This window comes from Ochlerotatus camptorhynchus, unplaced genomic scaffold, assembly GCF_037179485.1.
Source record: "Ochlerotatus camptorhynchus isolate MF236.1 unplaced genomic scaffold, CSIRO-AGI_Acam_v1.1 ptg000162l, whole genome shotgun sequence".
NCBI classification, from domain to species: Eukaryota; Metazoa; Arthropoda; class Insecta; order Diptera; family Culicidae; genus Ochlerotatus; species Ochlerotatus camptorhynchus.
Genome location: NW_027040652.1, coordinates 1,602,983 through 1,629,858, shown reverse-complemented (window position 1 = coordinate 1,629,858; position 26,876 = coordinate 1,602,983). Strand labels below are relative to the sequence as shown.

The following is a 26,876-nucleotide window of genomic DNA, read 5'->3' as shown; positions in this document are numbered from 1 at the left end:
CAACAGCGAGTAGCTCTACACATGGATCACTAATGGGGTGTTTACATATTCGCTGGTTCACTAGCGCTACACAGCAACAAATAAATTTAAATAACATCCAAGAGGATGCACTTCAATCATGTCGAAAATCTCGTGTAATTTTTTATGGCCACAATAATAAACAAATGCAGTGATATCAGTTCATGCACTGTATTAAATAATGATTATTTTGTTCATTTTGGAAAGTAATATTACACAATATTTTCGACACGATTGATCATCCACTTTGATGTGATATCAAAATTATTTAGCATAATGTAAAAAGGTCGTCAGCATCTATTTACCAGCATGATACTTCAGGAACAACTGAAATTCACGCTAGTTTGTTGAGCTGCTGGAGCTAGTGAACTAGCCTAAGTGTAAACAGCTCATAATGGGGCCAGTTCTTACTACAATCTGGTTGTACAACAAGGTTGAGTTGATGCTAGTGCCGTACGCCATGTGAAAAAAGTCTTCAGTGTGATCGGAAATATGTCTTCACATGTCAGCACCACAACTTTACCACTTGGTGAGCACCCCTCGGTTAATATTTAAGGTCTGTATCTACATTAAACGGACACCTTCAAATCACTGTAGCTTTTGAAATATGAGTGAAAAATATCGCTGAGGTATAGCAGAGAGGCAATGACGAAAAAGACTATGATTGGTGATCACGTTCCATGTTTAGTGTTCGAGAAAAAAAGAAAATGATAAATACCAGCTTTTAAGCGATGGGCCCAATCTTAGATCCATTTCCCCTATGACATTGAATGTTAGTTGCATTTTCTATCATCCTCCGCAGCAAATGATATAAATTGACCATTCAGACGATGTTATGAGTTTTATCTTATTTTATTTCGTGTTATGTCTGGGCTATCGACTATACCAGCAAGTAATTCTGCGATGATGAATCCCTCATAATTGTAGGCAAATCATACATAATTCGGTTGAGAGCAGAAATATACATAGCTTTTGTAGATGAGGGATTCCACCCAGAATGAGCTGAAAAAACCTGAAATCATGCTCGACCATCTTCGATTTGGATGATACTTTGCCCATATTTTCAGTATGATAGACCAAGTATTTTCCGCAGGAGAGGAGACTCTTTTGACTCTAGGGTATTTTTTGAAAAGGGCCTATGCACACATACTTTAAAAAAAATGTAGTTCGAAAACAGTTGGTTGTAGAAAAAGGCTTTATAAAAAAAATATACACAGATTTTTTTTTCGTTTTTTTACAAAAAAAAAACTAAATATAAACCTCTAAATTCAAATAACAAAAAAAAACTTATTTTTGATTTTTTTTTAATATTTTTTTTATAAAAACTTGAATAGAAAACAAAAGTTTTGAAAACAACTCTAGGATGGACAAACTTTATCTCGAAAACGGTTACATTTAGGAAGTTTATTTATATGAGCACTATTGTTTAAAATGATTTTTATAATCATACACACCAAAAGTTGATCAAAGATTTCAGCAAAATGGTTTACTGAAAAGCAATCAGCAATCTACGATTTTACTGAAAATCAGCAATTTGGTTCGTTTTTACTGAAAACCAGCAACTTTACTACGTCTGTCACTCTGTCAAAATAAGAAGAAAAAAAAATGTGGTTTTTTAATTATTCTGCAACAAACTAAGTGCGTCATGGATCCGGAAGTTCAGGAAGCTCTGCTGAATCTGAAAGCTGACCGTTGTGATGTGGAGGAATTGTTTGGTAAGTAAAATGGTTAAATATAATCTTGTGTTTTCTTCAGCCTCGAGAGCAATGGCAGACATTTTGAAGTGTTTCTACTGCCATCAGTTGGTTGAGGGATATACTGATGGACTTCGACGACACCTAAAAGTGCACGAGAATAAACATCATTTTAATAAGGAGCTTGTGCACTTCACATGCACTAAAAAAGGTTGCAGGATGAGCTACCGGAAGTTCAGTAGTCTGAAGCAGCATATAATCAAAAAGCATCCGATAACGGCACCAGATTTCCACCACCAGCAGCAGCATAAGCAATACCACCAACAGTTCGATCATTTATAGCCAGACAATTCCAGTTGCACTGAGGAGAACATCGCACCCATTATGGGCGCTGAAAGCGCAAACCTGGTTGATGAGGAACTAGGTGACACTTCGATCGAATCTCTTCGAAAGTTTGCATCGGTTGCTGTGTGCAAGCTTCGAGCAGATGTCTCATTCACACAGGCCAAGATTGTGAAAGCTGTGGACTTCTGCAAAAGCGTTGTTGAGCAAATTAACATGCTTGTGTCGCAGCGGATAGATTCATTTATAAGATCTTTAAAAACGCAATTCCCCTCTGAGGACATCGTAAAACTCAAAAATGACGTTTCTGTTGTTAATCTTTTTGAAGAAGTTAAAAGCTGTAAGCGACAAGAGCAGTTTTTAAAGAAAGCAGTTGGCTCAATTCCAGAGCCAAGATCAATCATGTTGCGTTCTCAGGAAGCAAAACATTTCAAAAACGCACAGGAGCAGAATATCAAGGTAGACATTTTGAAATTTACGTGTATTTTGTATTAAATTATGTAAATAATGTTTTCGTCAGGTCAGTGAAACTTTCCAGTACGTGCCCATCATTGAGTCACTGAAGATGTTCTTGCAGGACGAACAAAACCGGCTTATGTTATCGTCTAATGGATGTATAGCAGAAGTGGCAGATAAATTAAATCCTAAAGTATACTATTCGTATACAAGTGGGCAGTGCTTCGAGAACAGCCTCTATTTCCAGGAGAATCCTGACGCACTGATAATAATTTTGTACGATGACGATGCTGAACCGTGCAACACACCGAGGGGGGCGACACATCTAAATCTCGATTCTAGATGCTCAAAAAATCTCACACTAGCGAATAAATCTTCGAAAAATCTTCTTTCATTTCTCGCATCTACTTGCATCGCGCATCATTTTTTTGCAGGAAATCTTAAAAATTGTGATAAATCTTCGTGCTATCTACTCAGCGTACGCGCAGCTAACCACAGCAAAACACAATATTTTCTGCATCGTAGATAGAGTCGTCCCCCTCGCAACACACTGAGTTCCAGAGCTGGAAACAACAAGATTGCTGCAATGTACTTTAAGATTCAGAACATACCAACCCAATTCAATTCATCGAAAAAAGCCGTGTTCCCCTTGATCTACGCGAAATCGACCGATGCCAAGCGACATGGCTACAGTAGGATCTTGGCTCCACTCGTAGGTGATCTGAAGCGATTGGAAAAAGGAGTTCCAGTGTTCTTTGGATCTGAGAAGTACATCATTAAAGCAGTTGTAATTGCATTGACTGGGGACCAGTGCTGCACAATTTCGACAATACACGGTGACACTCAAAATTCTGCTTTGGTCACTCGTTTGAGCTAACAGTAATCGTCAAGGTAAACCATGTCAATTGTCAGAGGCATTTTTGTCAGTGACGAACATGTGCTGATTTGTTTATAAGCTAAATTTAAAATGAAATTAAATGGCTTGAGGAAAACAATTACATGGAGCCATTAAAGTGAACAAGCATCTACGACCTGAACAGCTTGGATAACAATAATGTGACTCAGAATGCAAGAAATTACCCTTTCTGTTACCAGGTGAATCTTTGTCATTGACGAAAAAATGAATGAGATTTTGACAAAGATTTTTTTGAGGGTCAAGTCTATCATTGACTATGTGAAAAACAATTTTGTCAATATCGCGCAAAAGTCTGTCAATGACAATGACAAATCTCAGCACTGCTGGGGACACACTAGCAGTCCACGATCTATTTGGGTTATTAGGACCATCTGCCAGTCTATTCTGCCGAGAATGCACGATCACTCGAAATCACTTTAAAAATAATCCGTTTGAGCACAGTTTTCCTCTCAAGGACAAACATTGGTACAATCTGAATCTGGACAAACTGAGGAAGAAGGAAATAACTGCAACGGATTGTGGATTAAAAGTAACGGGATGTATTTTAAACGAACTAACGACATTTCACGTAACGGAAAACCATGCTTTTGATGTGATGCACGACTTGGCTGAGGGGGTGATTCCAGTCACAGTTCAGCTTGTCTTGTCATGTTACTACCGCAACAAGAAACTTGGATTCAATATCGACTACATCAATCATCGTATCAAAACATTCTGTTATGGATATCGAGATCGAAAAAATAAGCCATCTTCAAACATAACTGCACAAATGCTACTTCAACCGAACACCCATAGAATGAGGCAAACGGCATCACAACATTTGTTATTGCTGAGGGTGTTTCCTTTCCTATTTGGACATAAAACGCCTGAAATAATATAACACTATTAATTAAATTATTCAAAATAATAGGACTCACACCACCGCGTCCTAGCAAGAAGTACGGTCGACTTGTTTCGCGCTTGGAAGTTTTCTCGCTATTATCTGACGTAAATAATCAGTTTTTCTCGCTTAGTTATTCCTGGCATAATTCCGGATAAATTTATCAAAAAGTGAGTTTTTTTCTGAGAAGAAAGTGTGTTTTCGGGATCATCGAAAATTGTTTTTGCGATTGGCAATTCGCCAATCATTTTGCGCACCATCGGTGCGTGGTCACGCATACCTGTGCACACGGATCATCGTCATCGAGTGTCAGCATCTGTCTCCACATTCAAACCGCTCATCCATCATCGTGTGTTCAGCTGAGTGCCGAGCTTCAAACAAGCACACACCAACGGAGACCGCCCGCACACGCGGATCGAAGATCATCCAAGCTGCGCGTCGCTCCGCTGCTGCTGTGTAAACGCTCGGTGATAGTAGTATAGGATTATCAGATAAGTTTTTGTTCTTGTTTCTTTCTTTCTCCCATCTGTTAAATTTTAAGTTTGTGTTTCTGTGTTAGTATTTTTTTTTTCTTCGTGTATTGTGTCCGAGTAATTTTGATTATCGTTGCAGTGGTAGAGCGTTTTTCGCTCCCACTAGTACGGCAAAATGGACATTTTGTCGGAAGACGAAATGGACGTTTTGTCGGAAGACGACACCACTTTGCCACGCGATAACAAGAAGGGTCGAAAACGTCTGTCATCAAAGAAATCAGATGATGCCATCCCTGCTTCGTCATCTCAGTCTGGTAATGGACAGGGACAGATAAGCCCCCGATCGCGAGCCTACCCAGAAGACTCGACTGGCCCATGGGTTGTTTACTTTCAGCCCAAAAAGAAACCTTTGAATGTAATGCAAATTACTAATGATCTGACGAAGCGGTTCTCGGCCGTGACCGAAATCTCGAAGGTGAGGTACAATAAACTTCGCGTTGTCGTCTCTAACCTGAAACAAGCTAACGAGATTGCTGCCTCCCAGCTCTTTACACTCGAGTATAGAGTGTACATCCCAGCTCGTAATGTGGAGATCGAAGGTGTGGTCACCGAAGCGAGTCTGACCCCCGAGATCTTGGCGAAGCAAGCGGTTGGCCGTTTCAAGAACCCCTTGCTTCCCACGGTTGAGATACTGGAAGTCCAGAAGCTGAACTCAGTATCTTTCAGCGAGGGTAAAAAGAGCTTTACCCCCACAGACTCGTTTCGGGTGACCTTTTCTGGTTCAGCCCTTCCTCACTACATCGAGTTGGGAAAACTTCGGCTACCTGTGCGTTTGTTTGTTCCTCGGGTCATGAACTGCCAAAACTGCAAACAGTTGGGACATACGGCCTCTCACTGTGGCAGCAATGCACGCTGTTCCAAATGCGGGGAGAAGCACGAGGATGGCGCCTGCACAGTCACTGCACCAAAATGCGTGTACTGTAAGGGAACTCCTCATGGTCTCTCATCGTGCCCGGCGTACAAACAACGCGGGGAGAAACTAGAACGCTCTCTTAAGGAGCGTTCCAGGCAGTCTTTTGCAGCAATGCTAAAAACAGCCACACCATCAACCAACGACAAAAATCCCTTTGCTGTTTTGTCTGATGACGAGTCTGACTCTGACTTGGCTGAGGAGGGAGTTTCTTTCAGTTTTCCGGAAGGTTCTGCACGGAAACGAAAACGCATCCGTTCGCGGAAAGTTGCAGATAAGGAACCCCAAATCAGCTTGCCCAAATCAAGGAGTGATGGAAAAAAGGAAGTTTCAACTCCTCCTGGTTTCCGCAGAACTGATTATAACCAAAATTTTCCATCTCTCCCGGGGACATCAAAAACCCCTGATGGCCCATTTTTAAGAACAGAAGCCCCTTCTTCATCCGGGTTGTTCTCATTTGATAAAATTGTGGACGATATTCTCAAGTACCTCAATATTTCTGATCCTCTCAAAAGCATTGTTCTGGCAATGCTTCCTTCTGTGAAGACCCTCTTGAAGCAATTGACATTGAAATGGCCCCTCATTGCAGCAATCATTTCCTTCGATGGATAATTTTCCAAACGAGGTCGGGGATTTGATCACTGTTCTACAGTGGAATTGTCGAAGTCTCATTCCTAAATTAGATTCTGTTAAGTTTTTAATTCACAATAATGATTGTGATGCATTTGCTGTTTGTGAAACTTGGCTCTCTTCAGATATCGATCTTCCTTTTTATGATTTTAACATTATTCGACTGGATCGTGAGGATTCGCGTGGAGGAGGGGTACTTTTGGGGATCAAAAAGTGCCATTCCTTCTATAGAGTGAATCTTCCACAATTTCCAGGTATTGAAGTTGTTGCATGTCAGGCTATTATTAAAGGTAAGAGCCTTTGTATTGCTTCTGTTTATATTCCTCCTAGAGCCGTTGTTAATCGCAAACAACTTTCAGATATCTGTTCGGTACTTCCTGCTCCACGGTTGATTATGGGAGATTTTAATTCCCACGGTACAGGCTGGGGGGAACTGTATGATGACAACCGTTCTACTTTGATATATGACCTCTGCGACAACTTTAATATGACAATTCTTAACAATGGAGAAGTAACACGTTTGGCTGGCCCATCCTCGAATGGAAGTAGATTAGACCTCACACTTTGCTCTAACTCATTATCGTTGGATTGCACGTGGAATGTGATCCAAGATCCCCACGGTAGTGATCACTTGCCGATCAAAGTTTCAGTTGCCAGTGGGTTCAATCCGTCGGAACCCGTTAACGTCGCGTACGATCTTACCCGTAATATCGATTGGACAAAGTTCAAGAATGTGATAGAAGATGCCCTAACGTCGGTAGAAGGGCTTCCACCGTTGGAGGAATATAACTTCCTCTCCAATCTGATCTTGGACAGCGCGCTTCAAGCTCAAACTCGGCCGGTTCCAGGAACGTCTTTCCGTAGGAAACCTCCTTCCCCTTGGTGGGACCAGCAATGCACTGAGGTTTATCGTAAAAAGTCCGACGCGTTTAAGCTTTTCCGGAAACGTGGAACACCCGTACATTTCGAAGCGTACTCGGCTTTTGAACGCGAACTCAAGAGCCTCATCAAAGCCAAGAAACGCGGATACTGGCGGCAATTCGTGGACGGATTATCGCGCGAAACGTCGATGAATACGCTTTGGAATGCGGCGCGAAGGATGCGTAACCGGTCTTCAAACAACGAGAGCGAGGAGTACTCCGATAGTTGGATTCTCAAGTTCGCGCGAAAAGTATGTCCTGATTCTGTGCCGGCACAGATGATTCCTCGCGAAACGACGAATTCGGTAGACGAGATCAGCCAGCCTTTTTCAATGCTGGAGCTCTCACTCGCGCTCCTTTCGTGTGGCAATTCGGCTCCGGGGGCTGATAGAATCAAGTTCAACTTGTTGAAGAACCTCCCAGACGTCGCTAAGGGGCGCATGTTGAACTTGTTTGGTCAGTTCCTGGAGCTTAATATTGTTCCGGATGATTGGAGGCGGGTGAGAGTTATAGCCATTAAAAAGCCTGGAAAACCCGCGTCAGATCACAATTCGTATCGTCCCATTGCGATGTTATCGTGTATTCGAAAATTGTTGGAGAAAATGATCCTTTTTCGCCTGGACAAATGGGTTGAGTTGAACCACCTACTCTCAGATACTCAATTTGGTTTCCGTAGGGGCAAGGGAGCGAACGACTGTCTCGCGTTGCTTTCCACTGAAATTCAGTTGGCTTTTGCTAATAAAGAGCAAATGGCTTCTGTCTTCTTGGATATTAAGGGGGCTTTTGATTCAGTATCGGTTGAAGTCCTTTCAGAAAAACTCCACGCTTGTGGCCTTTCTCCTTTAATTAATAACTTTTTGTACAATTTGCTGTCAGAGAAACATATGAGCTTTTCTCATGGAAACTCTACAGCTTCACGATTTAGCTACATGGGTCTCCCCCAGGGCTCATGTTTAAGCCCCCTTCTGTATAATTTCTACGTCAGAGAAATTGACAATTGTCTAAGTGACAACTGCACGTTGAGACAACTTGCAGATGACGGCGTAGTGTCTATGACAGGGCCCAAAGGGGTCGACCTGCAAGGACCCTTACAGGATACCTTAGACAATTTGTCTACTTGGGCTATCCAGCTAGGTATCGAATTCTCCACGGAGAAAACTGAGTTGGTCGTTTTTTCTAGGAAGCATAGCCCAGCACAACCAAAGCTTCAACTTTTGGGTAAACCGATCACTCATTCTATGTCCTTCAAATATCTTGGGGTCTGGTTCGATTCAAAATGCACCTGGAGATCCCACATTGAGTATCTGAAGCGGAAATGCCAACAAAGGATCAATTTTCTCCGAACAATTACCGGAACGTGGTGGGGAGCCCATCCGCAAGATCTTCTAACGTTGTACCGGACAACGATTTTATCGGTTTTAGAGTACGGTAGTTTTTGTTTCCAGTCGGCGGCTAAAACGCACATCATCAAACTGGAACGGATCCAGTATCGCTGTCTTCGTATCGCGTTAGGATGCATGCACTCGACTCATACGATGAGTCTCGAAGTGTTAGCGGGCATGTTGCCACTCTCTGATCGATTTTCGGAATTATCCCTCAGGCTCCTCACCCGTTGTGAAATTATGAACCCACTGGTGATTGCAAACTTTGAGAAGCTTCTTGAGCTAAACCCTCAAACTCGTTTTATGTCATTGTACTACGTGTACATAACACAGGATGTCAGCCCTTCGCAGCATAATCCCTATCGTGTATGCTTCTCCGACTTCGACAGTTCTGTTCATTTTGATTTATCAATGACGCAAGAGATTCGCGGAATCCCAGAGCATCATCGTTCCATGATTGCTCCGTCAATTTTCGCTGCAAAGTTTGGCCAAGTTGATTCCGCAAGATCGTTCTTTACAGATGGATCACTAATAGAGGCGTCCGCTGGTTTTGGTATTTATAACGAATTTCATAGCGCCTCTCGAATGCTTCATGCTCCTTGTTCCGTATATGTTGCGGAGCTGGCGGCAATACATTATACGCTAGAAACGATCGCCTCACTTGCACCAGAGCATTATTTTATTTTTACGGATAGTCTCAGTATTCGCTCCATGAGGCCGGTAAAGCACTCCTCGTATTTTCTCATGAAAATACGAGAGATTCTAAGTGCTTTATCTTTAAGATCTTTTGTCATCACCTTTGCATGGGTCCCATCTCATTGCTCGATTCCGGGCAATGAGATGGCTGACTCACTTGCTAAGGTGGGCGCTATGGAAGGCGATATTTACGATCGACAAATCGCCTACGACGAATTTTTCTTCATTTATCGTCAACAGTCACTCGCCAGCTGGCAAAATAAATGGAGTGAAGGGAGTTTGGGACGATGGTTATATTCAATCATCCCTAAGGTGTCGAAGTGTCCTTGGTTCAAGGGGTTGGATGTGGGTCGAGACTTCATTCGTATGATGTCTCGCCTCATGTCCAATCACTACTCGTTAAACGCTCACTTGTTCCGTGTTGGGCTGGGAGACAGCAATCTCTGTGAATGTGGACAAGGTTACCAGGACGCAGATCACATTATTTGGTCATGTGCTGAGCACCGTGGAGTCAGATCCGAGTTGTACGATTCCCTTCGGGCTCGAGGTAGACAACCTAATGTTCCAGTTCGGGATATTTTGGCTAGACGCGATCTGGAGTTTATGCAACTCATATATGTTTTCTTGAAGAATATTAACCATAGATTGTAAGTTTGATTAACCTTGTGTTTAGTTTGTGTTTTGTATGTGTGTGTGTTTTTTTTTTGTAGATTTGTTTCTGTAATAATTGTATAATTACAGAGTTGATATAACGTCGATAGGATTAAGTATATGTTTTAGAAATAGTGAAATTTTTGAATCATAAATCATATTCCAAATCTCCTTTTCCCTCTCCCGATCCAAACAATTGTCATCCACTAACCTCGAGAAGACCGCGAGCAATCGGTTCCAATCCTTTAATTTTAGATTTAAGACATTTATAATATATAAACAAAATGATAACTTGGCTCTGTAAAGTTTATTCGATTGAGCCTGTACAAATAAAGTAATTAACAAAAAAAAAAAAAAAATAATAGGACTATTCATATTCCAGATTGAAAGGCTGAAGTACATTGTCCCAACTGACGCATCTCTGGAAGTAATTAAAAACGATTGGGGACAAACGTTTGGCGCCAGGAAGATCATCAGAGATAATGGTGATGATGCAAAACTGGTTAAAACTAGCCGTTTCATTCTAATTACTTACAAATTTTTCGGTTATAGATCTCAGTGGATTTCGAAGTGATGTTTCCTAATGCTGGCGACTTCAATGAAACCTGGGAAATTTTGCAGCCAAAAATACTGGCAAAACACCACAGCTTGCATTCATATATCAAATCCCGTGAGTAAATTTGCTGTGAAAATGGATACATTTTTGATTATGTATTTGTGAATTACAGAATTTATTCGAACACTTGTTATCGTAAAGGACAAAAATCCAACTCGTGGGGCTAAGCGCGCAATTCAAGGACCACAAAAGATCACAAATCACTTGGATCATATCATCGAATGGATCAATGTATGAGTAATCACTAATTTGAAAACTTATCCTAATTTGCAAATAATACTAATGACCTTTTTCAGCCCGAAGACGACGTCGAGCAATTCGCTTCTGGCTATACTAAGACCAAGCTACCGATATTAATCGTCAAGGCACCACAGTATGAGGAAGGAGCAACATACATTCGTTTGAACAAACGTGTGTTTTCGGCAGGTTGTGATATTCGCCGAGCATTTTTGCTTTTGGTTCAAACATACTTCATTTTCAAATTCAAGTTTGAACCGTCTCTTGCAAATTTTTACAATTTTTTCGTTGGAGCCGTTTTGACCGTGGATAATATGACGACAACTGTTAACAACTTTATCTTTCAGCTCAACTAACAAAATGCTGAAATGATTATACGGTATGAAACTAAATTTAATTTGTTTAAATAAATGAAAATGATTCAAATAAACCGAAATTAATGTTGTTTTGAATGAACCAGTATGATTAAAACTAAAAAGCTGATTTTTCAGTACAATGATAAATATTGCTGAATTATTTCAGCAAAGTGCTGTCAAATTATGCGATTGCCGAATAACTGGATTTTCAGCAAATCTATTAAATATGCTGAAAATTCAGTAAACCTCTGTCAAGCAGAATGACATTTCACATTGCTGAAAATTTCAGTAATTTTATATTGCTGAAATGATTACTGAAATTTCAGCTCGGCAAAATTCAGCAAAAAATTGCTGATTTCCAGCGATAAAAATTTGGTGTGTATACTGACATTAAACTGAACATTTTGCCGTAAATAATGAACATTCAAAACCCGCGAATCCCAGAAATGCCGTGGGCCGCATAAGGATCCAACGCTTTTGAATCCACTTTGATCTAGGAGGCGGTGTCGCTAATATACGAAACCGCGACCGCGTCAGCTACTGTCATTCACAATCGATCGCCGACGTTTAGATTCAATGTTTCTATTTGAAAGTGGCCTGTCCAAACATTAATATGTGAAAAAAATCTGCTAGAATTTTGCAATTTACGAGGTACTATAAATAATCAAGTGATTTGTGCCGAAATTCAGTTTCAGCAGTGTTCTAAGCATACCGGCTGTGATAGAAGTGGACCTATTTAACCTCAAGTGTTAAGTTCAATTTCTTCTGAAGTCTTTCCAGGTTTTTGCGAGGTTAAATTCACAATTTTCATTGCTTTTAGTTCTGCCGTCGTATACCAACGATGCCCGAAGTGAAACGTGCGAACATTGGCCGTTATACATGCAATGCGAGCCAACAGAAAGCCAAGATGCGGAACAGCAGCTACAAATGAACGAGGCCACACGACGCCGTAACGCTTAAGCACGGTCGTCACAGGTTCCAACAGTCAGGGAAGCGTCAAATAAGGTAGCTATATTGAGAATATAACAAGATCGCAGGACTGTTAGTCAATCAGGCGGCGAGCACCATCAGGGACGTAGGCAGCAGAGCTCAACTAATGAACAGTCGCTTGGCATTTCGTTACCATCCATCGGTTGATTATGGTGCCATCGGTTGATTATGGTGCCATCGGTTCAATGACTACTGTATGCCATCATTGTAAAGCCTTGAAATATCCAAAAGAAACTCAAGGGCTGTGTTGTGCGAATGGACAAATTAGATTACCAGTTTTGTATCCCCCACCTGAGATAATATCGTTTCAACCAAATTTAACAAATTCAAGGACAAATTTATCATCGGGTGGGTGCGTTGTTGCCCTTACCCGAAGCGGACCACCAATGTTACAAATTTATTTTATAGGAAATTCTTGCGAAGAAGTCGATCAGCGTTGTGCACATAATCCTTCGGTGAAAAGGATGATTGTAGAACAACTTCAAAACATGCTACATCAGCACAATGAATTGGTAAGATTGTTTAAGACCTCTTTGGATCACATGCCATCCGATGACCACAAAATTGTTATAAAAGCCGACAAAGTCATATTTTAAAGTGTCGCAGACTGTTCCATCAGTATGCTGTCGACATATATGTTTAAAGTTGAAACTGAGCGATTACCATTCATACGCCTGAATCAGAAAAAAAAAACTGCGATCCGAAGAATACCTTCACCTCCGAGATGCTATCAACGCAGACGGAAACGCGAACAATGTCGGTCGATTGACGATACTTCCTGCAACGTACGTTGGGAGTCCGCGACAAATGCATGAATATGCGCAAGATGCCATGTCATATGTACGCCATTACGGACGACCCGATTTATTCGTAGCATTCACCTGTAACCCACAGTGGGCAGAGATACGACATGAATTGGTCCCTGGCCAATCGCCAGTTGATCGGCACGACGTAACCGCACGAGTCTTCAAACAAAAATTGAAATCGCTAAAGGATTACATCGTTAAACATCACGATTCCGGCGAAACGCGGTGTGTTGGGTGTACTCAGTGGAAAAACGAGGATTACCACATGCTCACATTCTAATTTGGTTGGTTGAAAAAATAAGCCAAATGATATCGATGACGTCATCTGTGCAGAAATTCCCGATCCTCAAATGGATCTCGGATTATTCGAAGTTGTAACAAAGAATATGATTGATATGGATTGAACAAGGAGTCGCCATGAATGGTTGAGGGAAAATGTTCGAAAAGATATCCACGGGCATTGCTGGCAGAGACTATTACTGGTAATGATGGATATCCACTGTATCGTCGTCGATCTACTGCAGACAGCGGACAAACAGCAATCGTTAAAGTAAATCAACAGAAAATTGAGATCGATAATCGTTGGATTGTGCCGTACTCGCCGCTACTGTCAAAAACATTCAATGCACATATTAACGTTGAGCATTGTAACTCAGTCAAATCCATTAGGTACATTTTTTTTATTGATTTGTTGTCCGTCAATCTTGTTTTCCGTGCTGAGCACCAATGCTACCGACGCCAGGGAAGCAGCTCATACACCTGGACCCAACCTGTCGACCCATCACATCAAACTCATGAACCGGGGACCAACACGGCTTTACTTCTCTGATCAGAGATGTTATGCCTCAGAACATCCCGGCGTCGCCGACTGGGATTGAACCCAGGCCTGCTGGGGTGAGAGGTAATCACGCTTACCACTACACCACCGGCGCCGCTATCAAGTACATTTGTAAGTACGTCAATAAAGGCAGTGACAAGGTGGTGTTCGGAGCTAGTACGGAAAATTCAAACGATGAAGTCACACAATACCAACTGGGCCGTTATGTGAGCAGCAACGAAGCGATTTGGAGATTTTTTTCCTTCGCCATACATGAACGACATCCAACCGTTTTACACTTGAAACTGGAGGCATTTATTTATTAGATGCACCCGCAGGAACTGGAAAAACATTCTTGATTTCGTTGATTTTGGCATCGATTCGTTCACAAGACCAAATTGCAATGGCACTTGCATCATCCGGCATTGCAGCGACTTTATTGGAGGGAGGTCGAACAGCTCACTCCGCTCTCAAGTTGCCGTTGAATATGCAGATCAATGAAAATCCAACCTGCAACATCTACAAAAACTGTGTTATGGCGAATGTTTTGCAGAATTGAAAATTGATCGTATGGGACGAATGTACAATGGCACACGAAAAATCACTGGAGGCCTTAGATAGAACAATGCAGGATTTGCGCAACAATCCACTTCCATTTAGTGGTGGATTAATTCTACTGGCCGGCGATTTTCGGGAAACTTTGCCGGTTATTCCAAGATCAAATATTTTCAAAGCAATTGCTGAATATTGGTAACGGAAACATACCTGTTGACATTTCCACCGGCCTTATTTCATTTCCAACACATTTTTGCCGATTGACTACGTCGAAGGCTGAACTCATACAAATGGTGTTTCCAAATATTGTACAAAACTACAATTTTTTTTTTTTTTTTTATATATATATATCATTATTTATTTATTTATTTATTTATTTATTTATTTATTTATTTATTTATTTATTTATTTATTTCGTCAACCAACGTAGACTAGTACATATTAGAATACAGTTTTGTTTTCTTAAATTTATTTATTTATTTCGTCAACTTTGGACAAAAGGTTAAGAGTATAATTTTTTCTTTAATAAAAATTAAGCAGTGTCAGCTTTCCTATTTTTTATGAGTTATAATGCCTTATGGAGTAAAAATATTGTTTTAGTTTATGCCGAGACATTGTAAAGTCAATGGTTTCGCAGTATTGATTGTAAGAGGCCATCATGCGGTTTAATGGCCCATATTTTGCATAATTTGTACGATGATGTTTTATGGCAAATAAATTTCGATTTCGGAGTTGCCGAGTGGGTGCATGGAAATTTAATTTTGATAAAAGTTCTGTGGAGTCAATGCGTTGCGAAACGATATCGTTTACAAATGAAACCATTGCATATTCACGACGCTCTTTTAATGTTTGTATGTTTATAAACATGCAGCGTGCTTCATATGATGGAAAAGGAAATGATGTCCAACCTAATTTACGAAGAGCGTATAATAGAAATTGTTTTTGTACGGATTCTAATCTTTCTTCGTGCGTGATTGAACAAGGAGACCATACAATGCTGCAATATTCCAGTATTGACCTCACATAGGCGATATATAGTGTATTAATTGTGTATGGGTCCTGAAAGTTATAACAAAAGCGCTTGATAAAGCCTAGCATGTTATTTGCCCTGTGAATAATTGTGTTGTAATGGTCTATGAAAGTTAGTTTAGAGTCTAAGATAATTCCTAAATCCCTAACTCTTTCACATTTTTCTATATTTTGATTTCCTAGTGCAATTGAAATATTTGAAGTTGTTCTTTTCCTGCTAAATGATATTAAGTTACATTTTTTTACATTCAATTCTAGTAGACTTTTTTTGCACCATATGTAGAATATGTGTATTTCATTCCGGAATATATTGATGTCTTCTTCATTTCTTATTTCTAAAAAGAGCTTCATGTCGTCGGCATAAATAACACATTTAAGTTTTTTGAGAATGAAAGAAATGTCGTTTACGTATAGAATAAAAAGAAGAGGTCCCAAATGAGAGCCTTGGGGGACGCCTGAAGTGACTTGAATTGGACTCGATTTCTTTCCGTTGAATTTAATTATTTGTTGGCGGTTAGTTAAATATGATTCAAGCCATTTTAGGAGCCCTGACTCAATTCCAATTTTTTGCAATTTAAAAAGTAGCATTGGTATGTCTATGCGGTCAAATGCCTTGCTAAAGTCTGTATAGAGAGCTTCTACGTGGTTTCCATTATCCATTGCATTCAATGAATAGTCTATAAATTCAAGTAAATTTGTCGAGATCGAGCGACCCTTGAAAAAGCCGTGTTGCATGTCAGTAATTCTATTTTTGATTTGGAGAAATAATTTTTCGTTGACAATTGCCTCGAAAAGTTTAGGAATGCAAGAGATAATGGCTATACCACGATAATTACGTACGTCAGATTTTCGGCCAGATTTAAAGATAGGCACTAGGAATGAGCTTTTCCAAGTTTTTGGGAAGGTTCCAGATTCCAGGGACATATTAAAAATCCAGAACAATGGAGCAGTGAGTTCCATTGCTAGACATTTAATAAAAACTGGAGGAATTCCGTCAGGTCCAGGACCTTTTGAGGCGTCTAAATTTTTTAAAGCCTGCAAAATATCCTGCACTTGAAGTTGATTAAGGCCAATGTTCCTTGAAAATTCTGGAAAAAATGCAAAATAATCGCGGTCGCGATCTTCTTCAGAAAATGTCGTATAGATTTCTTGAAAAAAATTTGCAAATAGATTGCAGTTTTTTTCCGAGCTATCACCGACATTTTCATCGAGTTGCATTATTGAAGGAAAATTGTCAGATTTTAATTTGGTTTTTACGTAATTTAAGAAGTTCTTTGGACAGGACTTTATTTCATGTTCTGTTTTTGCATTATATTCTTCAAATGCAGTACTGATAGCTAAATTCAGTTGATCGCATAGATCCAAATAAATTAATAAATTATTACTACTATTGTGTTTTTTATAAATTTTATGTGCTTTTTGCTTCCGATTTTTCAAGTTTTTTATTTGTCTGTTAAACCAGACTGGATTTTGTGTGTTTCTGTTACGTCTTTTTTTCTTCAAAGGTATTTCTTCCGAAATTATTTCTGTTAAAATTTTGTAGAACACGTTTATACCAATTTCGATATTTCCAACATTCCTTAAAATTAATTGCCAATTGACACTGTTTAATTTAAATTTTATTTTTTCGTAGTCTGCTAATTTATATTCAAAGACTTCTTCGTATTCGCAGTCGTTGGGTGTTTGGTTTTCATGCAAAAATAAAGAATATTCAATTGCTGTGTGAAACGCTTCATTTTTCCACAGTGGATTTAGTGATCCGGTCACACAAAAATCTTCATAAATATTCGTTAGTAAAAAGTCCAAATAGCAATTTTGTTGGTTTTTGATGTGGTTAATTTGGTTCAGTCCTAAATTAGCAGTTTTGTCAAAAATGAACTGCAATGTTTCATTACCCCCAACAACTGGGAGTAAGATACATTCATTTTCAGAGTCCAGAATGAAGTCAGCATGGCGTTGATTAAAGTCTCCATAGATGTGAACTTTAACCTCAGGAGGAAGCTCAGATAGAATTTGTTCAGCACTTTGGAAGAAGGCTTCATAAGTGCTTTTATGTGCATGGTCTGGTGGAAAATACACTGAGGCGAACACGTGCGTTTCACCGGCTATGTGTGATTTCACCCAAATATGCTCAAATTCTGTAAATTTTGGTGTAATGATGAGTTCTGAGTTAAAATTGGTCGAAAGAGCTATAAGGACTCCACCGCCTGACTTCTTCTGAGTTGCATGAAAGTTTCTGTCGTCTCTGAATACATTAAAGGCATTTCCAAAGATGTCTTCACTTTTCACGCTTTCGTCCCAGCTTGTTTCAGTTGCCAGAATGACCGAGAAGGATGAGCATAATAAATTTTGATAGATTTCCTTCATTTTAGCTGGGCTTTGAATTGAATTGATGCGATTGAAATTTTGACAGTAAATCAAAATTTCAGTCGCATTCTGTTTATGTGAAGAAATTGTTGGAAGTACGTTGGTTGATAAAATATTTTCATTATTATTATTATTTACACTTACATTTCCATTTTCTTCTGAAAGTGTCCGAAGAGTGTTGTCGTTTGATGAGGTTTCTTCCGAAGTGTGCGTCAATGTCGAGGAAAATTTTGGGTGCTGTAGAATTTATATGCGGCTTCCCGTGTGTGCTGCAGTCGTTGTTTGCGTTCACTAGATAAGAACGCACGGTGTGATTCCAGGTCTGCCAGGGCGTCAATGCGTGGGATTCCAAGTTCTTCGTGAACGTCCAGAAAAATTTCGCGCAAAAGTTGTGTGTCCGTTGGTAATCCTTCGGCTGCTAGCATTAAAGTTGAACTTGTTTTCGTTATTCCGCGGACACATACTGAAGGCGGTTGGTTATGCAGGAAAGACAGATAGGTTCGCACAGTATCCATGATTTTAGGGTCCCGCAGGCGTGCCTTCAAAAAGCGTCTGTCGCCGGCTGCAGATTGTTCCGTAAGCCTTACGACAGGCGGGCGCATAGGGTCTAGGAGTGGTGGGTTAGGTTTTTCTATGCGGTAAGGGTTAATAGTTTCCCCTTTTTGAAAATTTATAAATTTCGGTGTACTGTCTTTACTTGGTGGTCCAGAAAATTGTATGCGTGCTGCGGCTAATAATTCTTTGTCCAGGGGTAATGATGTCCATGTGATATTTCCATTTCCGTTGTTGCTGTTGTTGCTGTTGTTGTTGTTGTTGTTGTTGTTGTTGTTGTTGTTGTTGTTGTTGTTGTTGTTGTTGTTGTTGTTGTTGTTGTTGTTGTTGTTGTTGTTGTTGTTGTTGTTGTTGTTGTTGTTGTTGTTGTTGTTGTTGTTGTTGTTGTTGTTGTTGTTGTTGTTGTTGTTGTTGTTGTTGTTGTTGTTGTTGTTGTTGTTGTTGTTGTTGTTGTTGTTGTTGTTGTTGTTGTTGTTGTTGTTGTTGTTGTTGTTGTTGTTGTTGTTGTTGTTGTTGTTGTTGTTGTTGTTGTTGTTGTTGTTGTTGTTGTTGTTGTTGTTGTTGTTGTTGTTGTTGTTGTTGTTGTTGTTGTTGTTGTTGTTGTTGTTGTTGTTGTTGTTGTTGTTGTTGTTGTTGTTGTTGTTGTTGTTGTTGTTGTTGTTGTTGTTGTTGTTGTTGTTGTTGTTGTTGTTGTTGTTGTTGTTGTTGTTGTTGTTGTTGTTGTTGTTGTTGTTGTTGTTGTTGTTGTTGTTGTTGTTGTTGTTGTTGTTGTTGTTGTTGTTGTTGTTGTTGTTGTTGTTGTTGTTGTTGTTGTTGTTGTTGTTGTTGTTGTTGTTGTTGTTGTTGTTGTTGTTGTTGTTGTTGTTGTTGTTGTTGTTGTTGTTGTTGTTGTTGTTGTTGTTGTTGTTGTTGTTGTTGTTGTTGTTGTTGTTGTTGTTGTTGTTGTTGTTGTTGTTGTTGTTGTTGTTGTTGTTGTTGTTGTTGTTGTTGTTGTTGTTGTTGTTGTTGTTGTTGTTGTTGTTGTTGTTGTTGTTGTTGTTGTTGTTGTTGTTGTTGTTGTTGTTGTTGTTGTTGTTGTTGTTGTTGTTGTTGTTGTTGTTGTTGTTGTTGTTGTTGTTGTTGTTGTTGTTGTTGTTGTTGTTGTTGTTGTTGTTGTTGTTGTTGTTGTTGTTGTTGTTGTTGTTGTTGTTGTTGTTGTTGTTGTTGTTGTTGTTGTTGTTGTTGTTGTTGTTGTTGTTGTTGTTGTTGTTGTTGTTGTTGTTGTTGTTGTTGTTGTTGTTGTTGTTGTTGTTGTTGTTGTTGTTGTTGTTGTTGTTGTTGTTGTTGTTGTTGTTGTTGTTGTTGTTGTTGTTGTTGTTGTTGTTGTTGTTGTTGTTGTTGTCGTTGTTGCTGTTGTTGTTGTTATTGTTGATGGTGTTGTTGTCGGAGGTGGCGTTGTTGTAGCGGCTCTGTATTCATTTCCTTGGATGATGTTTTTGGTACTGCTGGTGTGAATTTGTTGTTGTTTTCGTCATTTTCTGCAGCGTTTGGCTTTTTCTGCAGCTTTTTCCTGCAACCTGCGAGTCCGTTGTTTTGCGTCAAATTTAGACCAGTCTTGCTTCCAGTGCCATTTTTTGCCTAAAACCGCCATCCAGGAGATGAATGGTCAGTTTTTGGAGATATTGTATTTTTGTGTACTGGAGGACTTTCAGCTAATTCTTCCCTCAAGGTCTTCTGATGAGGTTCTGCAGCATTTATCTGAAGACTAGAAACAGCCCCAGATACAAATTTCACTTCCTCAAGAATTTCCAGAAGTTTTGGCTCTGGATGATGATGATGATGAGGTGATGATTCGGCCCCTTTTATTGAAAGTGCCATGTCATTTGATAAGCTTGATAGCCGTTCGTCAAGTAATTTTGTAATTTTTTGTGACATCAACGAATTTGATTCGTTGATGCCGGTTATTGTCGCGTGCGCTTGTGAATCACACGTTTTCATATGCTGGCCGACCGCGCTGCACATGTTATTATTATTTTTATTTATTACTGCCAACGTTTCTTTTACGTCATTGAGCAGGTGCTCAATGCTGTCGAATAATTCTGATACTAAGCAGAATTTTTTTAGGTCAGCAGCAATGCGGTGATTCGCGTCCGTTTTAGAGTGGATTGCTTCCACAAGTTGCTCCTGTTGATGAAGCAGCTTCCTCACGTCGGCTTCCTTCGGTAAAATGTGCTGGCAGTCAGCACACATTGGCACCATGAATGCCGTGATGAAATGCTCCCGTTGTCGCTGTACTCCGACGCAAGGCAGCATGGTATTTTATGTTGCAGAATACGCACTTCCATAGAAAGCGGTCGTCGTTGATACTGCATGATATTACACCGCACGGCATAACTGCTTATGTTGTAAATATTCGACGTATACTATAAGGACAAATGGCCAGCGAGACCCACACGCGTCGTTGTCGAAGTGTAAAAAAAAAATATTTATATATATACAAATTACTTGCGGACCAAAATGCAAATGCGTCCGCGCCCGAAGACAGCTCGTGGCGAAAAAAAAAGGAGACTTTCAGCCGTTGGCTGGCTCGTCTCCGAAAACAAAACTACAATAATCACGATTGGTTAAGCAAACGCGCGATTTTGGCCGCAAAAAAAATAAAGATGTCGACGCTCTGAATTCAACAATTCAAAACGAATTTTCTCGCCAGTTACACTCATACAAATCTATAGATTCCGTTACAAACGAAGAAGATGTCGTGAACTACCCCACTGCATTTTTGAATTCATTGGAATTACCCGGATTGCCACCTCATGATTTGCAGCTGAAAATTGGAATGGTAATTATACTAACCTCTATATTTTTCATTTAATTTATACAACTAATAAAACATATCCATTTTTCGTAAATGAAGGTTATAATAATGCTGCGGAATATCAATCAGCATCGAATGAACAACGTCATTGAAGCGACAATTCTCAAAGGGAAGTATAAGGGTGAGGACGTTTTAATTCCGCGCATTTCAATGATACCAACCGATTTGCCTTTTGAATTCAAACGTGTGCAGTTTCCGGTTCGCCTTGCGTTTGCAATGACTGTAAACAAAGCACAAGGACAGTCATTGGATATTTGCGGATTGAATCTGGATTTTCCATGTTTCTCGCATGGTCAGTTATATATTGCATGTTCACGAGTGGGCAAAAGCTCTGCATTGTATGTATTTGCTCCAGACGGCAAAACCAAGAATGTCGTTTATTCTAGAGCACTTCATGATAATGATAAATCTGTATTATTTTCGAAAACAATGATATTCATTGTTTCTTTGAGTAATTAAAACTAGGAGATAGTATAGATCCATTCAGTATTATTCATTTTTCAAATATCACATCCCGGCAAGTATGTAAAAGCAAAGCATAGAAACAAGTTTATTGCTGCAAAAGTCAAGAGTCGAAATTAGTGGATCCAGCTATTGTAGTAAGGAAGTTACAATGGTTCAAAATAATTTTCCAAAATCTATCATTTCTCAAAACATACTATTCCGAATAATCCGGAAATCATCACCCAGAGTAATCCATTGCCCTGAATGCCATTTTTCTGAATTTGTAATTTTGCATTATTTATAGCATGAGCTGTTCTTCCATATAAATACTCTCACATCAAACTTAGCAAGGTATAACTCACGCTCACAAGAAGGAAATAAATATTTAATTGTTCATTATTCCTTCTTTTAATCATGAGCAGTTCTTCCATATTTGTACTGTTCTACCAAACTGAATAATAAAATATTAAAGAACAAAAAAACAACATAAATAGGTTTTCAAAATAATTTTAATTTGAAAATTGTTAAAGGATCAGGAAACCACACGAAACAACTTCTTAAAGGTTAAGAAGGAAATAAACTTTAAAACAAAAATTTCAATTAATAATTTGAACCATTAACCATTAAGGCCGGGTCAGCTAGTTTGATATATTTTAAACATCGTAGATCGCCAGGCCTACTGTGCAACATTTAAGGGGCAAATTATTTCAAAACCATCGGGCCATCGAAGATTTGAACACGATGCTTCAGAATCCAAAAAAAATGTATGAAGCGTGGATATCTCGTACCGTATGCTCTGTTTTTTAATTATATAATTGGTTGGTTATTGGAAGCATCTAGGCTAGAAATGTTAAGTGATGCTCCATTTTCCTCTGACGGTTGGGACATGAGCACTAACTCTTGTCCTAGGCTTTTATAGTTTATGAATATAGCGCCATTACTCGCTTGAAAGTTTATCCAATTCATACTAATAAGATTTTTGAAACTGTTAACAAAAGCAACAAAGTTTTCATAATTTTGGTATATTGCACGGACTATATAAAGTCTTTTAAATAATGTTGGAAGATTTACAGTCAACCCTCCCTTACTCAATCTCTCCCTAACTCGACAGAAATCTAGGCTACTTCGACCTGTTTGGCCATACAAATAGGTAAAATTTACCTCCGTATTTCTATATCATCCCTTAGGGTGGACCAACTTGGCTGAATATATATTGCACTTCCAGGGATTTATTTCTGTTTTATAGATTAATTCCAAGAAGGAATTGTACCGGAACTATCAAATAAACAAGCCTTCAATGAATCGCCAGCCTGATAAACGAGTAAAAATAAAACGTGATTAAAAACAGCCCATAATTAGGCTGATATTGACCTTTTGCATTTGGGAGATTTCCTTAGAACTTAAAACTGTACGAAAAGTCTTGTCTCACCATAAGTGGATAAATTCTGTTTTCTTTAATTATGACCATTTTCATTCGAAGCTACGGCAAATTTCGATCAAATGTAATTAACCATGTGGTGTATTGCTTTGAACGTTGTGTCCGATATCATTATAAGCTGCAACCAATGCAAGTGCAAACGTTATCAATTTTGATGGATTTTTGATTTTTTTAAATAAATTAATAAAGACCCCTAAAAAATCCGGAACCAGTTCGTAGAATATCAATTTCCGCAACAACAAGAACAAAAACGGATGGTCGGTGGGACATAGTCCGTGCTGCCACACCGCATCGACAGCAGACGGGCTAATAATTAGTTTATTATATGCTGCGGTCCATTAATATTGACAAAAGCGAATCCAAATAGTGCGTGATTTAATGCGAGGTTGCCGTTATTAACTGCAGATAAATGGGGCATGATAAATAAATAGATTTGCCGCACTCGCAGATGTGTGAGTATGTGTGTGTGTGGGAGTATGAGCGGGATTGCGATGGAGCACCTGTGTCGGTAATGTGTTCCCCAAATGGGTGGTTGTTTGCTCACTGGTCAATCGTGGTCACTTACTGATGCACCCTGAAGTGGTATTATCAGCTATTTGAATCAATGGAATTAGATTTTGCGAAAAACTTACTCTATTAAGGTAAACGAATTATGGCATATTACTTTAGTGCAAACATAATGAAGGCAGCTTGGTGCAGTCAATATCAGTAAATTAAATCCATCTACAGTACCTGCACATACTGTGCTGACGGTGTAAACATGATCCTTCGTCACATAACGACGACAAGAGAAATGAGTGAAAATTGGCAAGTCAGTCAAATCTAATCCAATCTAATCGAGCTCAGCCAAATCCAACCCTCTCGTTCCCCAGCAATACGTGGAATATTTTTCGACACAAACAACAATAAAATAGATTGTGGCTGCGCTGCCGACTGCAGATCACGTGCCATGAACTTTCACATATTGTACAGGAAAAATTATTGCCCTGGCATGTACGCAAATTGACACTGTCAGGCCGCTCAACATCAGCATCCAGCCAACCGTTGGGAAGGAGGACGGGTGCTGCAGGAATGGAGCGAAAATCAAAATAAATAAGCTTTCCATATTCTGCAGTGTGGCAGAGCAACATACAACCAGCCCATTGCAAACGCTGTTTCGGCCAAAATGCTAGACATTTTTCCTTGACATGGCCCGCAGATCCATCTCCAAAGAGAATGCACAGCTAAAAGATGTTTGGTGTCTCTGCATTTGCCCGAAAGCATTCACCGGTCCCAGGAGAAGATGGTTTCTTTTCGGTTGAAACACGTATTTTTTTGGGCAGCATACTGTAATTGTATCAAGGCTGCTGTAACATGGCTTTACATTGTAGCATTTTTTCTAAGATTCGAAGAATAGGTGTGTCTGCAGGCACCAGTGCTGTAATTCAGGGTAGTCATGGCTCTAAGGTATAAAAAAATTCCATGATGAAAACATGGACAGCTGAGAGCAGTTAGTTCAAGCTGAACATTGCATTTGGTCCTAAGGAACATTGGTCGATTGTCTGCGTCGACTTTCTCTTCCGTTAATAACTTGAGCACATAATCGTTTCTTGTCGTGTTCGTTGTATTTGATGCTTGATAACAGCTTCTTTTATCGATCTGTGTGCTGAAAACACCTGGAAACGTTTTTACATGGCCTTGGAGATACAAAGGGAAAGTTGACACAGAGAATATGTCAAAGTTTAAGTAAGCTAATACAATGTTCAGCTTGAATTGTTCTTATTTAATTTGATTTAAATATACATCCAAGACAGAAACGATTTACGATTACAACTTACAAGTGAGAAGACACTGATGTTGATAGTGTCTTCTTACTAAAAGCAAACATCACATGAGCAAAAATATGTCAATACTCAAAAGTTATGAAAAACATATTGATGCAAATATTAACAACGAAAATATTGATGAACGTATTGACGCAAAATCAGGAAAGTTTGATTTCATGTTTCAATATTTCCCTTAATTTTCCCCTTCTGTTTTACTACAGCAGCAGATGGTGCCTGTCTCTTGGCAACTTTTGTCAAGATGGTTGTGATTTGACGCAAAATATTCCATCGGATATATGAGGAGCAACCCTGTTTTGATGAATCCCCGAAAATATTGTAGAAAATATTGTAGAAAATATTCTAGAAAATATTGAATTGAAAATATTGATGGAAACATTGACGAATCTTCTGTCTAGTGGGGTGCACTAAAAGACTAAAGAAACGCAACTCTCTTTATTTGCAGACCCTCAATCAGTCGGAATGAGTTGGAAGTACCGTAAAACGGGGTATCTTTGATAATGCGGGTAACTTTGATAGTAGAATATAATGTTAACTGCACAGACAAACAGACATAACACATTGAATAATTCACACTGTAAAAAATCGTCGCTAAAAAATTACCGCCATCTGTTGAGTACACTGTGGTGGGCACTACGCTGAACAGATAGCGGTAGTGTATAAACGTCAAACGCAAGGGAATAGACTATGAGCGCCACAGGCGGCAACACTACCAACTACGATACTTTTAAATTGTCCGTTAAATGCTTGTTCGATGAATAACTTGCGAGTGTTATGTCTGTTTGTCTGTGATAACTGCTTACTCTCTGCACCATGGACCCAAAGGGTAAGGACCTCCTTCACGCGATTTTTTTTTTGGTTCACCTAGCTGTTTTTTAGTGTACCTGGTGCACCCGGTACTAGAGCAAAAGACAGCAATTTGTACCAGAACAGGTGTCAAAAGTGACACTGACAGCACAACTGCCAGCAAAAGCGCCTGCAAAAAAAAAGCGCGGTACCCGCTGCCGTGGCAGTCAGATTGAGGTTTGTCATATCCCTTAGCACGTTTCTTTTTGTTTCGCCATTCGAGATTTGAACTCGTGACTTTGGCGTGAGAGGCATGGATGCTAACAAAAAAAAAAGCGGAACTAGTTAAAATAGTTAATTATCTAATCTAATAGTTCATTAGCTCCAGGGCCCTTGAACATCATATATTTGGATTGTCCCCAGGAGGATTGTCCGCAGGAGGATTGTTCGAAGAACGATTGTACCCAGGAAGATTGTTCGAATAAGGATTGTCCGCAGGAAGATTGTTCAAAGGAGGATTGTCCACAGGAAGTTTGCTCGGGAGAAGGTTGTTCGAAGGATTGTTCGGAGGAGGATTGTCCGCAAGAAGATTGTTCGGGAGAAGATTGTACGAAGGAGAATTGTCCGCAGGAAGATTGTTCTTAGGAGAAGATTGTTCGGAGGAGGATTGTTCGAAGGAGGATTATCAGCAGGATTGTCCGCAGGAATATTGTCCGCTACCGACAAGTCGAGGAGAAATATTATCAGGAGGAAGAGGATTGTCCGCGGGAGGATTGTTCGAAAGAGGATTGTTCGAAGAAGGATTGTCCGCAGGAGAATTTTCCGCAGGAAGATTGTCGTCAGGAAGATTGTTTGGAGGAGGATTGTCCGCAGGAGGATTGTTCGAAGAAGGATTGTCCACAGGACGATTGTCCGCAGGAAGATAGTTCGGAAGAGGATTGTCCGTAGGAGGATTGTCCACAGGAAGATTGTCCACGAAGATTATTTGGAGGAAGAGAATTGTCCGCACTGCAGGAAGATTGATCAGAGGAAGATTGTCCACTGGACGATTGTCCGCAGGAAGATAGTTCCAGGAAAGATCTTCAGAGATAATCAATGACGTTCAAGGAAAACGTTGGGGAACGACACTCATCCTGATGCATGTTGCTTCAAAAAAGATATGGCAACACTGTGACGGC

The 26,876-nt window shown here is 39.7% G+C and overlaps 1 protein-coding gene across 1 annotated transcript; it reads left to right on the top strand.

The window, feature by feature from the left end:
- The first annotated feature begins 1,663 nt into the window (after positions 1 to 1,663).
- Positions 1,664 to 11,237, top strand: LOC135701464 (uncharacterized). The gene is made up of 3 exons (XM_065222274.1): positions 1,664 to 1,733; positions 10,757 to 10,875; positions 10,941 to 11,237. Exons 1-3 carry the CDS (start codon positions 1,664 to 1,666, stop codon positions 11,235 to 11,237), a joined length of 486 nt encoding a protein of 161 aa, XP_065078346.1.
- The last annotated feature ends 15,639 nt before the right edge of the window (positions 11,238 to 26,876 follow it).